Source organism: Hippoglossus hippoglossus, chromosome 14, assembly GCF_009819705.1.
Source record: "Hippoglossus hippoglossus isolate fHipHip1 chromosome 14, fHipHip1.pri, whole genome shotgun sequence".
Classification (NCBI taxonomy): Eukaryota; Metazoa; Chordata; class Actinopteri; order Pleuronectiformes; family Pleuronectidae; genus Hippoglossus; species Hippoglossus hippoglossus.
In genome coordinates, this window is record NC_047164.1 from 4,650,038 (window position 1) to 4,666,998 (window position 16,961).

Genomic DNA, 16,961 nt, shown 5'->3' on the forward strand with positions numbered 1-16,961 from the left:
TATCGCATAAATATACAAATAAACTTGTACTTATTTTTCTTTTGCACAATTGTAAAGCACATAGGCTCAAGTCCTATTGTTTTTTAATGTTTATATAAATAAATCTGCATTGACTTGACTTGACATGTAATGAATTTCATGATTGGAGGAGAATAAGTCAAATATATGTGAATTCCACCAAATATCACAGACGTATTCCACCTTTTCTTTTGCTGTTAAAATGATTTGACAGGATTTCAATGAGAAAACCAAATCGGCAGCATCTCTGAAAGTTGATGTTTAAAAACCTTCCCCATAGTTGATGAAGTAAAACTGATCCTGTTGTGCATGGTGCCCTCCTCTGGCTGCTCTGGTGAACTGCGTTATTCGAGGTGTGTAGCGTTAACGGTGCACTCTCCGAGCAGTTTATTAGGAACACCTGCTTATACATGCAGTTATCCAGTCAGAGAAACGAGTGTCAGCAGTGGAATGAATGTTTATGTTCACATCAAACATTAGATCTTGTTCTTGGATTCTTGGATAACAGGGAAGCAGACAGCTGCTTAAATCAAGTCCAGTTTATTCAGAAAGCTCATTAAAACAACCAGAGTTGAACAAAGTGATCTGAAATAAACATTGACATAAAACATAAGCATAAAACAAAATATAAATACAGAGTAAAGGCTGAAAAGTTAATGAAATATGTTCTTCAGACTCTTTGCTTTGTTGCACATGAGATTGGAAGCATCATTGTGCAACTGACAAAAATGTGATGCAGTCGGGTGAACATGAAACAAGCAATAATTCATCATACATATATCATATATAATAATATATGAAATAAAAATGTTAAAACCCAAATAAGATGCTGTACTTGAACTCTGTTATACAAACAACAGTTTAAAAAACTTATTTTCAACATTTCAGATGATTACATATATATATATTTATTTACAGAATAATAATTTACCATGGCATGAAATAAAATTAAATTAAATGAACAATCTTTGTGACTGTCTCTTGACTATATGAATTCCAAATTAAACACAAAAAGACACAGAATTCAATGTTTATTGAATAAACATGTATTTCATTTATGATATAAATTCTCTACGTATGAATCCATGTATAGTAAATGCATTTTTAAATTATTTATATTGCACTAACAGCGTTGTCATAATTCAGAAGTTGACACCAACCAACCAAGTTTTACTCTCTACTGAAGCTTCAGAGCTGGATGTGTCCACATAGTCTTTGTCCTTAACACAAGTTTGTCAAAGTTTGAACAATGTAGGTTTTTACACACAAATATTATTTCATTTAAATACATGGAAGTTGTGGTCGTATTAACAATGGACCAAGTAATAAACAAATCATTGTAACTGTCTGTTAATAATTCTCGGGAATAATATGAAACAGGTAAATTATACATGTAAAATACCCTGTATATCTATGATGCAGATTTGTATCTTTCTTTTCTACCACTGTTATTTGTTCTCTATGTGAAAAGGAAACTGTATAAAACAGATCCAGTTGATGGAAATATGAACAATATCATCAACATTACATTTACAAATCTAAGGGGCTCTATGTTTAATAACACGTGTAGGATATAGTGCCACAAATACAGGAACCATGTCGCTGTTCCATCACTTTACGAGTTGCTCTCTGAATCCACTGAGCGACACACGCAGGCTCCAGAGCCTCCAACACTCACCTGTTTGAATTCCACGCTCCACTTACTGAGCGTCACCGTGAGACTCAGGCAACCTGCCACACCGACCACAGTGTGCCCAGTGTGATGCTGTACGCCACCACGGCCACCAGGTACACCCTGAAGAGCAGCACGTCCAGCACGTAGCCCACCTGCAGCCACTCCTTGGCCACTTCCCGGCACCTGTCCCTCTTCTCCAGGAAGTGGCGTATGGCGGTCACCTCGTGCAGGATGTTGTCCATGACGGGGGGTGTGGGGTCCCGGGAGGGAGGAAGGCCGAGTCCCAGCAGAGCGCCCTCCCTGTCGTGCTGACTGAGCCTCTGGCCGATCTCACAGGTGTGGTGGTGGTGGTGGGTGCACCGGGCTGCAGGAAGGGACAAGGACTCATTTCATTATTGAAGGTTTGGAGTTTTTCATCGAGGTAGAACGAGGTACTTTAGAGGTTAAAGCAAAGGTCAAGGATTGTTTTAGATTACTGACTTCCCATGAAGAAATGATACTGATATTAATGTTGCAAGAAAAATATAACTAACCCTAAAAGCCAATGTTCATCATTTCCAACCATGAAGAGAAAATATCAAGATGAAAACCATCAACAACCCTAACCTGGGTTCTTGTGTTGTGTGTATTGATTGAAGATTTTAGCGCCTAATTATCTTTCGTATTTTAGCTCTTGTTTTTTATTATCTTATCACTTTATACTAAACTTAAAGATGTATTTATGTATTATATATATTATATATTTTAACCTGCCACCTGATTTAATTCGACCAGCACTTTTTAAAATATAAATTCAGTAAATTACTTATCATTGTTATTTAATGTTAATAATTAAAGACCAGAAGACCAGAAGCCCTAACCCTAAGTACTGCTGCTCCCCTCCCCGGTGCCGGTGGTCCTTTTAACCAACCCCCACCCCCTTTAATTAACCAACTATGGTCTTAATAAGGAACATTTTAAGTGTTTCTAACCCATTTAGTCCCCCTGTGCCCCCAGTAGCCCTCGTTTAAGGTGCTATGCTTTAACTCAAACCTAACCCCTAACCCAAACCCCTAATCCAACCCCAAAACAAACTAATTAGACAGGGATGTTTCCACCAATCAGTGGTGGGAGGACAGGGAATAGAAACAAGTTTCCCTGCGGTAGAGAGGGCATCTCCCCCGCTGAGCTATCTAACCAATTACATCTACCCCACACATAAACCCAATCAGATTACCAGAGGGGCTGTCCGGGGCAGTAAGCCTGTGCACAGAAACACGCTGGTGATTCCGTTTAACCCTAACGCTAAATAAAAAGGAACTAATTCAATTAGAGGGAGAGTTTTCCTGCTCGGACTATCTGGAGAGATAAGCCGTGGTGTGAAAAATGGGGACTTGAACCTATTCTGTGGGAGGGACAGCTCAGACTGTCCACTGCTGAACTATCTGAACACTGAGATCTACCCCACACACGGGCCACCTCCTTCATGAGGTTTTTAATGCATCTAATTCTAAACTACATCTCCTCTTTCATGGCACAAGATATAACCCCAACTGGGACTTGGACCTTACCCGTCCCATAGCTGTTGTCCTTGTAGTGCTCCAGGTCGGAGGCCTGCGACGACAGTCTGGAGCAGAGGCGGTGCTTCTTGTGGATGCAGAACAGGACCGGGGCTCTTTCCAGCACCAGGTACTTCAGCCAGTGCGGCACGGGGGGCTGCAGGTCCTGCTTGTGGACCAGACGCACGATCAGCACGGTTTCCGTCAGGCTGATGACCAGGAGGGCCATGCAGACCACGAAGTACACACCTACGTGGCAGGTGAGAGGAGAGAAGGTGTTTGATGAGGATCCAATCGAGGAAATTAGTTAAAAGAAAATAGAAATTGGTGTGAACAACATAATTTTCACTTCTAAACAACTTGATGGGGCTGGATGTTATCGCCTCGATGGTTTGCACTGGGTCCCAGTCCAGATTCCTTTTTGGAGATTACATCATGACCTCCTTCGCCAGGGAGGTTATTTTTTCATCTGCTTTTGTTTAATAATGAGGAGGATTATACAAAAACTACCCAACCGATTTGCACGACATTTTGCATCAGACCCGTAGAGTAATTGCTGCTCATATGTTTAAATAAACTTTGACACGAAAGTGGGCCCTCTTTGCAGAAATCCTGTTCTCAATTTAACCTGCTGATGAACACCAACAGGTCCCAGTCACCTATCAGCGGGGTTCCAATGGCGGTGGCAGGCAGAGTGTCTGATACGATGATGAGGAAGACGGAGTAGCCCAGCAGCAGAGTGATCTTGAAGGAGACCCGCTCTCCGCTGTCTGGTGGCAGATAGAAACCAACAATGTCCATCACCATCAAGAAGATACTGGGCAGCAGCAGGTTCACAGTGTAGAAGAGCGGCCGCCGCCGGATCACCACCTGGGAAATGTAGTTTGAAGTCGAGTCAGAAGTCAGGACACAGTAAGTGAGGTGAGTCTGACACTATTCAACATAATGTATCAATGGTTTCAGCCATAAAGAGGATTTTCTGATACCAGAGTTCTCCAGAAATCATTTGTGACGATATAACACAAGTTCTGGTTTCACCTTTTATGCTAAGCTATGCTAACCACATACTAACTTTTATTAACAGCTATTAACATACAAATATGAGACTGATATCAGTCTTCACATATTCGTATACCAAAGAAAGCAAATAAGCAGATTTTTAAGACAATTGAAAAAGCTATTGAGCACCTGTTGAGTAACATATTGATTAAAAAAGACAGTAAATAACAATATATATATTTCTTTTTATTTGTTTTGTTAAAATTGTACCATAGACTGTAAATAAAGATGAACGACACACCTCCACTTCCTCCAGTTGTGCATAACGGGAGCTACCATATTGTGCAATTATGATTCATTCTCAGCTCTGGATATTGGCTTTTCATGACTATGTCCTATCCACTAACATGGAGGAGGAAGGGTCTCTGACCTGTACCGCATCCAGCCACCAGGGATGATCAAGATCATTTGGCTTCACTTTTTGGGAGCTGACATTTCCTCCATCTTCCTGAACAGTCTGTGTTGTTTTCAATAAAAACTGCCATGATTCCATGTACTCACGTGGAACTTCATCTCGGCGTAGTAGTCGTCATTGTCCACACTGAAGATCTTGTAGTTGGACAGAATGTGGAGCAGCTCCCACTCTCCCTGGTTCATGAAGACGCTCTTGTCCTCCCTGAGCTCCTCGGGGCTTCGCATCAGGGTGATGTTGATGTCGTCAACTACGGATCGAACACAATGTCGGGAGCAGCGTGAGACGGAGTTACCCTCTGACCAGAGCTTTGCTCATCTCGACGGGAGATGGACGGATGCACAGAACACAACAGTTGTTCTACTCAAGTCTTGACGAGAGGAGTTCAGGAGAGGGTCGGACGTTATTTCCCAACGAGGGGAGATTTATTTTTTAACTAAATTACATCAAAAGTCTCATAATGACTAAAGATCCTGTTGGTCTGACTCTGGAGATTTACCTGGCATAGATTTGTGTCGGCCTTATTTTGTAGGTTTGTCCATTTTTATCAATTATACTAGAATTGTGTAGACAAAAAAACGTTTGAATGGTTGATCTTTATGATTTAAATGAAATATAAATACATAAAACATCAAATATAATTCGATAAAATCTATAGCTCTAAATTAATTTGATTTGGCAATTTGTCCATAATAGATAAATGAATTATACCATAATTTGTACCAAAATCTGTTTATACATTATTGTGCAGATGGGAATAACAGGTCAGCTGATTATGAAGATATTAGAGTTTGTGGCTTGAAAGATTGAACATCTACAGTTTAAAAAGTCCAAAATGATTTCTAATGCAGTCCAGTAATGTCTAATGGGATTATTTTTTATTTTACTTTGGAAGGATTTTTAAAACGGATTATTAATAATAATGGAAAATGGCCTGTATGACATCCTGCACAGGTTTATAATATGAGAGTGTCTTACTGGTGTGCAGCCAGCTCTGGAAGGTGAGGCTGCACTTCTGCACGTCGAAGGGGAAGTTGTAGATGTTGAGCGTGCAGGCTGTGACGACCTGGATGGGTTTGTAGTTGCGCACCAGTCCCTCGTGTGTCACGTAGACATAAGGAATGTCCGGAGACTTCCCCACGTCCACGCTGCAGGTCGGGGACAGAGAGGACAGCAGGTGTGTGAGGGACCAGAGGAAGACATGAGGACAAGTGAAGGTAGAAAAACCAGAAGCAGCTCTTACAACTCATTGATGAGGATGTCGGGAACCCACACATTGGCAGTGGGTAAAGACACTTGTTTGACTTCATCAAAATCTTCTGGGTTCCAGACCAGGAATTCATCTGTCCACGACTAAAGTATTGAAGAGAGGAAATAAGTCAGTCAAATTCTATGTAAATCACATAAAAAGAGACATTTTTTAAATTGCAATTTTTCAGACAATATGATTTATTTAAAATAAGCTTTAAAGATAAATAAAATATGGAGGAAAAATATCAAAAACTGTAATTACTCATCTACTAAAACTAATGGATTAGTGATCTGAGGTTTGTCATTATGAATTAATGAACTATTTAATTTCTCGTTACCTCAGAAATATATCATCAAACATTATTATTCACACTGATTTGACAACTTGTCGACAATTTGTACTCGTTTTATACAAAATGTTTGGTCGCCAATCTCATTTTTCTCTAATTGTCCCTTTTCAAAGTATCTGAAATGTTCCCAAGAGGAGAAATATGTTCCACCACCATATTGTTCTTATTTCACTCGTATTGCTTTGAAATGTGTTTATATTGTCACTTTAAATCTACCTGTGAAAAGTTTTGAGAACAGATTTGCGTAAAGGCTTTTTGTGCCAAATAAAGCAGATACTGAGCTGTTGTGTGTTCATCATAACTTTCTGCAGTAATTAATTAATGGACCTTGGGTTTCATCCTGCCTGATGGCAGAATGTAAAAAACTACTTATAGGAATTAGACAGTTTTTATCTGCAAAGCACCTCCTCGAAAAATAAAACATTTAAGAATGTGAAGAGATGTTTATCGACTTTGGGGTTTGTGTTATTTTGTCAAATAAACAGAAATCTTGAAGGTCAATAACGCCGCAGAATCTTATAACACCGAGGTCATGCTGATGAGTTTTTATTCCTTAAATTAAAGTGGCTCTGTTTGAGTGTTTATGGAGGAAACTAAGTGGACGTTATAGATTTTTCTCTTACTTGTCTGTACCACACGTACGTCGTCAGAACCTGGTTCTTCTCATCCTGAGGAAAACAAAAACAAACGAAAGATAGTTTTCGAGGTCGTCAGTTATTTACTGTAGATGCCATATTGTATTTATTGGTCATTTAAGGAGCAGGTTAGTGGATGATTGGACTCACCACGTTCAGAATAGAGTAAACCATCAGGTCTATGGCGACGATAGTGGACGTCCTCCAGTCTTTCACTGGTCTCACTCCTTTCTTGTAGCCCCCACTCAGGAACTCGGACAGCCGCACCAGGGTGGCGTTGGCAAATCGTCCGGTGCTGCTGCCCTGTCTCTTAACTGAAAATTAATAAATAATAAAATAATAAAGTCAATTCTAATGTTTGTCAACTTAATGTAAATGTAAAATGAAACAGCAATATCTTTTCAAATAAAATATATATTTACTTTCATCCAAGCATTATTATATTATTAAAAGATTCAACTTTCAAAAGCTTTAAAGGTTGCATGTGTTTGTGTGTATGTTTGTCGATATAAATCAGAGTAAACAATACAATCTATATTTTGAAGTTATGGCCTTATGATCTAAAAATGATAATAAAATTCTCCAAATAAAATCATTTCATTACTTATAAGCTACATTATCACAATAACATATACAATCAAAACCTAAGGAAATATATATTGTTTTTATATATATTATTTTTAATCTAAATCAATGTAAAGTAAGTCATATTAAAAATCAGCTCTTCAGAAAATCTTAGATTTCTTATTATGTCTTATCACTAGAAAAAGATAATAGTTTGACCAACTTAAAAAATCCCTTTAATTTGTAACACAAATAATTTAAGTTGAATTTATCATTTATGTCAATAAAACTTGTTCACTTTAATTTGAACAAACTTAATAAATGTGTGTTATTAATTGAGGTATTTTTTAAGTTGGTCCAACAATTATCTTTTTTTCACTGTAATACCTATATGATTTTCCCCAAATGGCTGAAATGATATTGTGTATTAATAAATTTAATTTAAAATAAAACTGTGTCAGACAAAATAATAATCTCTATGACTCTCTGACAAATAGAGTTGGAAGCCCGTCGTCCGGCTGCCGGCTTGTGTTGACAGGTACATATCTGAAGCACACATGTAAAACAGAGGCAGCTGTACCTGTGCAGGCTCGTGCTGCTCCTTGAATCAGGAGGAAAACCAGCGTCGTCCAGGCTGATGAGAGCCTCATGCTGCCAGTTCACCGGTGTGTTTCTCCTCCCGCTGTGGAAATCTGCCTGCTGCTCTGATGGAAGGCCTCGGGACGCCTGACACCGCCGGGCTCCATGTCCGTCCACTATATCCATCAGTTCAGCCACATCCAGCAGCAAAACCTTGTTAGTGTCACTCAGCCCATTAGAGGGTTTTGCATACGCTCTGACGCCACCCCTCCCCGTTCAATACAGACACAGCTGCCAGATAAATGGAGCTGATAGACTGAAGGAATAAAGGCCAGTGGGACTCTATCGTGGATCATATCGGAGTAATTCTATTGATCAAGTCATACGCGGACATCAGGACGGTATGATGTGATGATTATCAGTTATCAGTCAGAGTGTCAACTCACTTACAGAGAACAAAGTCTCTGCATTTAATATCCTTCATCACATAAACTCCACAGTGGCCGTGGTCTTCTTTACTCGCCTTCACACTGAGATCCAACAAATGGAAGTTCAATCTGCCAATATTAATAATAAAATACCTTATTTAAATTTAAATTTGCCAGTTGGGTGTGTATGATGGATTAAACAACTTTTAAATCATTATGGCAAATTAATGTGTCCAAAATCAAAATATTACCTCTGCTGACAAATACACAAGATGGCCAAAAGTATGTAGACACAATGGACGTAAGTATGACAAAGCTTAGAATTTGGATTATGGAACCTGGCTGCAGGTATTTGCTCGCACACGGGTTCAACGTTGATGTTGTGCGATGATTTCTCCACTGCAGTCGTGTCACTTGATGGTGGTGCTGGGTGAGATTGAGGTCAGGGTTATGTTCAGGTATCTCCTCCCAATCCAGTACAAAACCAGCATCTCTAAAACTGCTGCTTTTCAGTTTTTCAGATAAACTGAAAAAAGATTTTCCCTGTGGGCAGAGAAACTTCTCTCTCTTTCCAAGTTCATATGAAATGAGGATGAAATAGAAACTAAAGTTTGTACTTTTATATTTCGGTATAGTTTCCACTCTTGTTGTATGTGTCTACATCTTCCATCAAAATAAGAAAGCAGGATATGCACCAATCAGACAGGACCAGCCTCACTTCAGGCAATGATGCAGCATTTCTGTCTATGCCAAAACAAATGTGGGCTTTTACTGGCAAACATACGGTGCTGTAGGCAACGTGTAATCTGGACGCGGCCCATGTGGTAAATTGTGAATTCAGCCCAAATATCACAAAACAAATTGAGGCCACCTTTGGCACCATTGGTGTACATCCGGTATTGCTTTGGCTCACTTGTGGTCCAGATCTGGCAAACAGGACGTGGACCGCCATCATTCTAAGTGGGTTTCGATGGATGATAGTGTGGCAGTGTGGGCCACATGTTGGCAAAACCCTTCTGCTATGTGGTAACTGGTTGAGAAAAGATCCTTTAAAATGTAAGATGTAATGTCGAATGATAAATTTATCCAAAGCAAACAAGGAGAGCGGCTGCATTCTGTTTATTTCCAATTGAAAATTCTTGATTTCTTTAATTCTTCATTACTAAATTCATGCCTTAGATTGGATTGTGGAGAACACAACGTAACCAGCTCTGAGTTGGCACATTTTCCGACATCTTGCTGGAGAAGATGTAACAGAGACAGAAACAAGACACTGACTAAACTTTAATCCTCAGCGCTGTTGCATAACATCATGTAACCAGATCCACTCGCAGAAGAGACTCGCAATTACTGGGAAAATCGCATTAATATGGATCTTTCCGCCGGTAAGTTTTGTGTGACGCACTTTTGATATTCTTATCACGAGTATTAGGAAAGCCCACAGGGAGCAGAGCCACAGCAGCTGAGCTCTGAATGGGCTGTATTGATCTATTATGTGGCAGCAGGATGGAGATTAAAGTATGAATACAATATTATAACATCACACCGGCACTGAGGCTTTTCTCCAGGGAGCTGCTTTATTATCATAGTATCGTCGCTCACATCTCCACTGTCTGGAAAACATGATAACACTCCCTGTGTAATAATGTCTCTGTGAAACTATGAGGCAGCTGTGTAGTGGAATATCTGCAGAGAAAATACAAACAGAATATTTAACGATAGTTGTAGTTTTAGACAGATTGAAATTCATTTTTGAACTTGTAGCAAACACTTAAATCGATCAAAAACTTAAAAGCTGTAGATCTGGGAACAATTTATTATTTATTTATTAATTTGGAGAGCAACATACAACATACAACATACAACAGACTGCATATATTTCAATTCAGACAATCGTTTGTGCAACAGAAATCAAATATGACCACTTCTTGACGTGTATTTTAAATACAGTGCAGTTTAGTTTCATTGCATTTTTAATACACATACAATAATCCACTCTTTTCTCCTTTTGAAGCTCTGCATCTGGAATCTCTGTAAATATGCCAAACACCATAAATCCAGACGCACTGTCCAGTATTTAAAGGATCAATAAGTCTCTGAGCGTGTGTTGGTTCAGGCAAAGCTCCAGGTGGCCCAGAGCAGCAGCAGAGTGGCAGTGTACACGGTCAGAACCAACAGGTAGAGACGGAACAGCAGGCGGTCGAGCTTGGAACAGAGGGCCAGCCAATCAGCCTGGGCCGAAGACTCGATGTCCTCCTGAGACAAAGCCAAGCGGAGGGACACCAGTTCCTGGAGGAGCCACTCCGGCCCAGAGGGAGCTTCCTGGATTTCAGTCAGAGACAACAAATCCCCGTCCAGCGAGTGATCCAGCTCGTAATCCAGCTCGTAATCTACGAGAAGATCAACAAATCAGACTTCAGACGTAAGCAATTAATGTGGACTGATGTTTCTAGATAGATGTGAGCAATCAAAACCAATCAGGAGGAAAATTAGGGAATCAAGGATGTTGGAAGTATAGAGGCAGTGAGAGGGCGACAGTTACAACCCCGACTGGTGAGATACTGCAAGGCCAAACAGTTTAATACACAAACCCAGTATTGTTACCTCCATCATGGAGGTTATGTTTTCTTTGCTGTTTATCTTTCTGTCAGCAGGATTTATTGATTCTTGGTGGAAGGTTGGCGTATCGGCCGAGGTTGAACCCATTCACTTTTAGAGCTGATACAATTAAGGGGGTGGATCCAGGATTTTTCACTTTCTTTACACTCTCCAAGTGTTCTTAGTTTTTAATCAAATTTGATTTCATTTTTGTCTGTGTATCTGATGCACAAATCTAGAATATAGCTAAAGTTTGGCAAGATTTCCGATAAAGAATAATCGTACATTTAGTGTGTTACCTATCTATATCTGAATAATGTCCTATGGTCCCTGTGACGATGTTAGAGACATTTTTTGTTTATTGCAAATTATATATCAGAAATTTGGTGAGTTGATGTAAATTCTTTGAATTTATGGTTTGAATTAAGTTTCTCAATAATCATTTTGGATTTGTTGTGATGAATCAAATGATGATCATCTATTATTGAAAGAAGGGATGGTACAGAGTGTGTTTTTGTCTCTGACCTCACATCTACAAATGTTATGTTAGCCTGAGTTATGCTTGTGATTTGGATTGTTGAACATGTGAGTTATGAATTGCAGCCCTGGTAATGTAGCACAATGAGAAAAGAACCGAGCAAGACAGACACACAGTTTGTTGGTTTTCAGGCTTGTTGGTTTCTTTAATCTCTTAAATATTGCGTAACATGTTATGATCCATGTTTAATATGACGTCATTATATCGATTTTCTAAAAGCACAACCGAACTCTGACTTCCGGCGTCCATGTCCCTGTCATCTCAATCACAGAGGCTGAGTATCTCTTATGTGTAGCCTGTAACTTCATTCACCCGACTCCACTGAGCACCTTTGATTTGATGAAGCCTAAAGTAAGAACATACTTTTTAAATTCGCTGTCAGCAGGACATTAATAAAAATCCCAGTCTGAGCTTGTTTACCTGCAGACGTGTTGATGTGGTCGAGGGTTTTGATGGAGGTGAAGGCGCTCTCAGTGAAGCTGGGACCACCTGAGCCGTACTTGTCCAGCAGGCAGGCGGACACCGACATTTGTCTGACCTCCTTCTCGCTGTGGTGGAACAGCTTCACCACCAGTATGGATTTGATGAGGCTGAGCATCAGCATGGCCATGCACACCACGAAGAACACACCTGAGTAGAGAGGGGAGGGGGAAGACATGATAAAGACCAATAAACAAAGTGAAGCATTATTGATAAGATGGTTTTCTGATAGAACCATAATTAAAACCCACCTATGAGAGGAGTGGTGAGGGCAGATGAGGGCAGGTCGTCCGTCAGGTTGACTCTGAACACGGTGTATCCCAGCAGAATGCTGATCTTGAAGGCGATGCGTACGCCACTGTCCAGAGGAAGGTAGAAGCTCATCACATCCACCAACATGAGGAAGATGCTGGGGATGAGGAGGCCCACCACATACAGCAGGGGGCGCCGGCGGATCAGAACCTGAAGGAGAGATAAGGTCAGAGACACTTTGAGAGACTGATGGCCGAAGGTGTGAGGCTATGTTTTTATTTAACCACTGATTCACTAGTTTCTGAAAAACAGTTCAGTCTCTCATCGTGCAGCTGTTTCCTATGATATCCATCTAAAGTCAACTCTGACGTCATTTTGTCTATTTGTGATGACGTTTATTATTCAGACACAGATAAAATACAACACTTCATGCAAAAAATAAATGATATAAACATGTCAATGATGTATGTGTATATTCTTAGACCTGCATTTGCATTATTACAAATGTCAGTGTGATTTTAAATTAGGTTTTCTTACCTCTAGTACTGAATCTAATTCTATCCACCATTACCACAGACAAACTTTCAATATTTTATTTTATTTCTATTCATTTACAGATTTAAGATTGTTCTAACTTTACTCTGCTTGTACTGTCTGTCAATAATCTTTGTATCATATGCAATTTTAAAACATTTTTAAAAAATGTGATGATTTTCCAATTTGTATGTCATGTATGCATAAATGTTTATACATATTGATATTATTATTCTATTGTTATATGTATATATTTTACATATTCTTTCACTTTTTTAATTATTTTCTCATTTGTTTGCTTTATTGAACTTTATTGAAAGCTCAATAAACATAAAGTTGAAACTAAGGAATAGCATGTGCATGGTGTTAATTGCATTATATGGTGTAATATATAAACATATGCATATGATGTACTCTTACTAAATTACCACTAACAAAATCCCAATGAGCCATTACACTCGTGCACCGTTACCGAGAAGCCTTCTTGGGTCCTGGAGCTGAATAAATAAACCTCCCTGAGCTCCACCTGCACTGGGCTATGAGGCCGTTTTCCTCAGCCCCCCCCCCCCCCCCACACCACGTACAAGAAGTCCATTGATCAGGCAGCCGCTGAGACAGTCTCATTATGGAGGCTCACCCTCCCCCCTGTCTATCAGCCCCTCTCTCTCTCTCTGTTTCTGTTTCTTTTCCTGCCAGAAACAGCCTCCGCCTCATCATTTGGCGTTAGCCCACCAGTCCGATCCATGGAGGTCACGGCCAGTTGCTCTGTGCTTTGCAATTCGAGGGGTTGAGGGGGTGGAACCCACAGAGGGCTCACCCACCGATGAACAATCACACTTTAGTTACTCGCTCACTAGGAGTGGCTTGTTGGAGAGCACCACAATTACACACATTAGGATTTGATTAAAGGAACGTTTCTCCATCATGCCCTTACAAATGCAGACCTGCACAACTGAGACGTACATTGAACTGGATGTGTGCGTAGTCCGTCTGGTCCTGGTGGATTTGCCAGTAGCGTGATGGGACGGACAGCAGTTCCCACTCTCCGTCATTCATGAACTCCCCCTGATCATGAGCGATGGACTCTGCACTCCTCCACAGAGTCAGGTCTATCTCCTTCACTGCAGAGGGAGAGATGTCGAAGGGTTAAAAACAAAAAGATGCAGGGTAAACTAGGTTGATCACTTTTGTTGCCAGGCAGGATTTGTGTGTCTGGTTTCCTGCCAGATACTGCAGTGTTCCTCATACCGGTCAGGGTTAGGGTTAGGTTCTTACTTTGCTGTAGCTCCTGATGACCCCTGCTGATTTAGCAGTGTCATTTAAGTCTTAATCTTTAACCAAATTCATGACAACTGACTAAACTCTAATGAAAGAAGAAAACCATTGACAAAAACAAGCTCCTGTAAGGTTCGGGATGATTCTTTTTCATTTTCACCCCTGTCCATTTATTTGTTGGTTGGTTGTTCGGTTGGTTGGTTACATTGTGAAAAACGGTGTCACAGATTTGTATTTAACTTGGTGAGAGGATGAGATATGGGGCAAGAAAAGAGCCCATTGGATTTTAGCATGGATCCGAACAAAACGGCAGATCCAGGAATTTTTGTAACATTGCGTGATTGGGCTTTTTTTACATTTTCCAGCTCCCAGGGAATTATTCGTGGATCTTGACCAACAAATTAGCAATATTTGGGGGAATGATATCTATGAGTGTGCAATTTGGTGAGGATCCAAATAGAAATCGGGATCTAGTCAATTTAATTGTGGTTTCATGGGGGCCTTGGAGGAGGTAAGCTCTCAAAATGAGAACCAGAACAAATCAAATACTTCAATCCAACAAATAAATAAAAATGGGATCCTAGTTTAACCATTGCAGGTGTGAAAACTCTACTTTGCAAATATAAAGACATGTAACCTGAATGTGTTTTCCACCACCAAATCCACACAGACCTGAGTGAAGCCAGCTGCGGAAGGTGAGGCTGCAGTTCTGCTTGTCGAACGGAAAGGCGTACATCTCAATGCTGCAGGCCAGCACCACCTGCATGGGTCGGTAGTTCTTCACCGAGCCAGAGGAGTTGACGTAGACGTAGGGGATCGGTGGGGACTTCCCAGCGTTCACACTGGGGACACACAAGGAGGAGGGGGGGAGGTAAGATGAGACGTGGAAAACAACACCTTGATGTCAAGTTGATGTCCTAACATAACTGTAACGGCCATTTTGGAATCATGACTTTGTGTTTATTACAGGCGACTTTAGGACAGTTCACATTTAACTGATGTGTGGATTCTTTTTTAGTAAGATTTTATTTAACAGAAAGTATATTTGCCAAAGAAGACTTCTTATATTACAATTTTTCAAACATTTTAATTAAATATTCAATTAACATAAAGGACAAGACTTTTGCATGTGACTGAGCCTTTTAGTCGACTAAACTGTTTCATAGAGATTTATTTTGTTATTTATCAACTTGTTTAATCATATAAAGTTCAGTGACTTCCTGAAATGTATGAAAACACGTTCCAAAATCTTACACCCTGCTTCTTACAATTCACTAACGATCACATCAGGTATCCAGATCGCATCAGACGACAGAGAGATCTCGTTGATGCCATCAAACTCTTCTGGATCCCAGACCAGGAACTCATCTATCCAGGTCTGTAAACAACACAAGACATGTGTGCAGGAAAATATTAATATATAGTATATTTAAATAGAAAAACTACTTACAAACTATATTATAAACTACAATGTATCCCTGTCAATATTGCATGATTGACAAATAGTCACATTCACAAAACTTGTAAATAGCCATTAATAATAACCAATTCACACACGATATTATACGTTTACAGTGTTAATTCAAAGAAAAATAATCAGCAGAACTCAACTAGCTGTTTTTCATTACAATTATAAAAACATATATGATAAAATGTGGCTTTTATAGATGAGTTAAATGGTTGTTTTTCTCAGGATTATGAAGAATGAAATGAGAGATGAGGGGCCACATACCTGTCTGTACCAAATACTAATAGTAATGCTCTGTCTCTTTCCATCCTGGGTAAAAAGAGAAAAATAGACCTTTTGTTATAGATCAAGGCCACGAAATGAAGCAGTTTGACTTAATTCCTCTTACAGTCAAAGTTGTGTGGTACAACTTTCAATACAACACAAAAATTTGTTTTGCTCCTTGCGTTAATTCAAAGATATTAGGTTTTCCTGACAAGTGGAAGAGAAAGCGTAAAGTTCTAGAAGTACTGATGTCCTGAAGTACCACATCGAGGACAGACTGCAGTATGAGGTCTATGGACACGGTGGTAGCACTGGTCCAGTTGTGGACCGGCCGAACTCCGCAGTCGTATTTCTTCAGGAGGGTCCTGGTGAGCTGGTTGAGAGCCGAGCGCTTCGGCTTCTCTGGCACACATTCACACAGATGAGCTGCAGGACAAAGTTCAATTACCGACAAGTCACAGATGAAGGAAGTGTCTCAATGCAATGCAATCCATAAAGATGGTAAACAAACTTTAATAAAATGGTGGATGTATGGATCATGTGTCATATTTCTGGGATGCCAGATCTAAATAAAATTGAATTTTGATATTAAACTGTAAAGACTGTGTAAGGTAAAAGTAACTTTATATAGTTTTATGATTCTACAACTTTTTAATGCAATAATATGAATCTATGAATATTTTTTCTTTAAGAATGCATTAATTACTACATGTACATGCATTTGATTACGTTTAATTATGGTAAAGAAAAATAATAGATTAAATAAAAATAAATATTTTTACAAAAACACCACAATAACATCATTTGAGAAGCATTTCACAAAGCAGAAATCTGTGGAACAAAACCCTGCAGGTGATAAATATTTCATACCAGGAAATATATCAATGAGGAAGCATCTTACCTGAGAACAGCAGCATGAGCCAAACCAGAGACATGAGGCTTTAGAAAAAAATTCCAGGTGTTTTCCAGGTGTCACATGCACACGTCTGATATGTTTACACAAAGAAAATCCCCAGATTCATCGAACAGGTTCAGCAGAAGCA

General features: G+C 39.7%; 2 protein-coding genes across 3 annotated transcripts; both read right to left on the reverse strand.

The window, feature by feature from the left end:
• Nucleotides 1-1,077: 1,077 nt before the first annotated feature.
• Nucleotides 1,078-8,264, reverse strand: htr3a (5-hydroxytryptamine (serotonin) receptor 3A). The gene is made up of 9 exons (XM_034607226.1): nt 8,083-8,264; nt 7,089-7,252; nt 6,927-6,971; nt 5,946-6,055; nt 5,681-5,850; nt 4,792-4,952; nt 3,891-4,101; nt 3,244-3,480; nt 1,078-2,060 (listed from the first exon to the last, which is right to left on the reverse strand). Exons 1-9 carry the CDS (start codon nt 8,150-8,152, stop codon nt 1,741-1,743), a joined length of 1,488 nt encoding a protein of 495 aa, XP_034463117.1. The 5' UTR covers nt 8,153-8,264; the 3' UTR covers nt 1,078-1,740.
• Nucleotides 8,265-10,319: 2,055 nt separating this feature from the next.
• Nucleotides 10,320-16,961, reverse strand: htr3b (5-hydroxytryptamine (serotonin) receptor 3B). 2 transcript variants are annotated; one of them, XM_034607228.1, is made up of 9 exons: nt 16,820-16,961; nt 16,181-16,344; nt 15,919-15,963; nt 15,455-15,564; nt 14,859-15,028; nt 13,875-14,032; nt 12,377-12,587; nt 12,066-12,275; nt 10,320-10,887 (listed from the first exon to the last, which is right to left on the reverse strand). In XM_034607228.1, the coding sequence occupies exons 1-9, from the start codon at nt 16,851-16,853 to the stop codon at nt 10,622-10,624; spliced, it is 1,368 nt and encodes a 455-aa protein (XP_034463119.1). In that variant the 5' UTR covers nt 16,854-16,961; the 3' UTR covers nt 10,320-10,621. The 2 variants fall into 2 exon arrangements, with proteins under 2 accessions (XP_034463119.1, XP_034463118.1); XM_034607227.1 differs by having other exon boundaries at nt 10,320-10,899.

Bases quoted from the DNA above. Each gene is read 5' to 3' on its own strand.
- htr3a (XM_034607226.1), bottom strand. From the start codon at position 8,152: ATGAGGCTCTCATCAGCCTGGACGACGCTGGTTTTCCTCCTGATTCAA. The intron at 3,481-3,890 runs GTGACTGGGACC...CCTGCCACGTAG, and splicing joins CATTGGAACCCCGCTGATAG to GTGTGTACTTCGTGGTCTGC. The intron at 2,061-3,243 runs GTAAGGTCCAAG...TGTCCCTTCCTG, and splicing joins GGACAACAGCTATGGGACGG to CAGCCCGGTGCACCCACCAC.
- htr3b (XM_034607227.1), bottom strand. From the start codon at position 16,853: ATGTCTCTGGTTTGGCTCATGCTGCTGTTCTCAG. The intron at 16,345-16,819 runs GTAAGATGCTTC...TTTGTCCTGCAG, and splicing joins GCTCATGCTGCTGTTCTCAG to CTCATCTGTGTGAATGTGTG. The intron at 12,588-13,874 runs GTACGTCTCAGT...TCTCTCCTTCAG, and splicing joins ACGCACACATCCAGTTCAAT to GTTCTGATCCGCCGGCGCCC.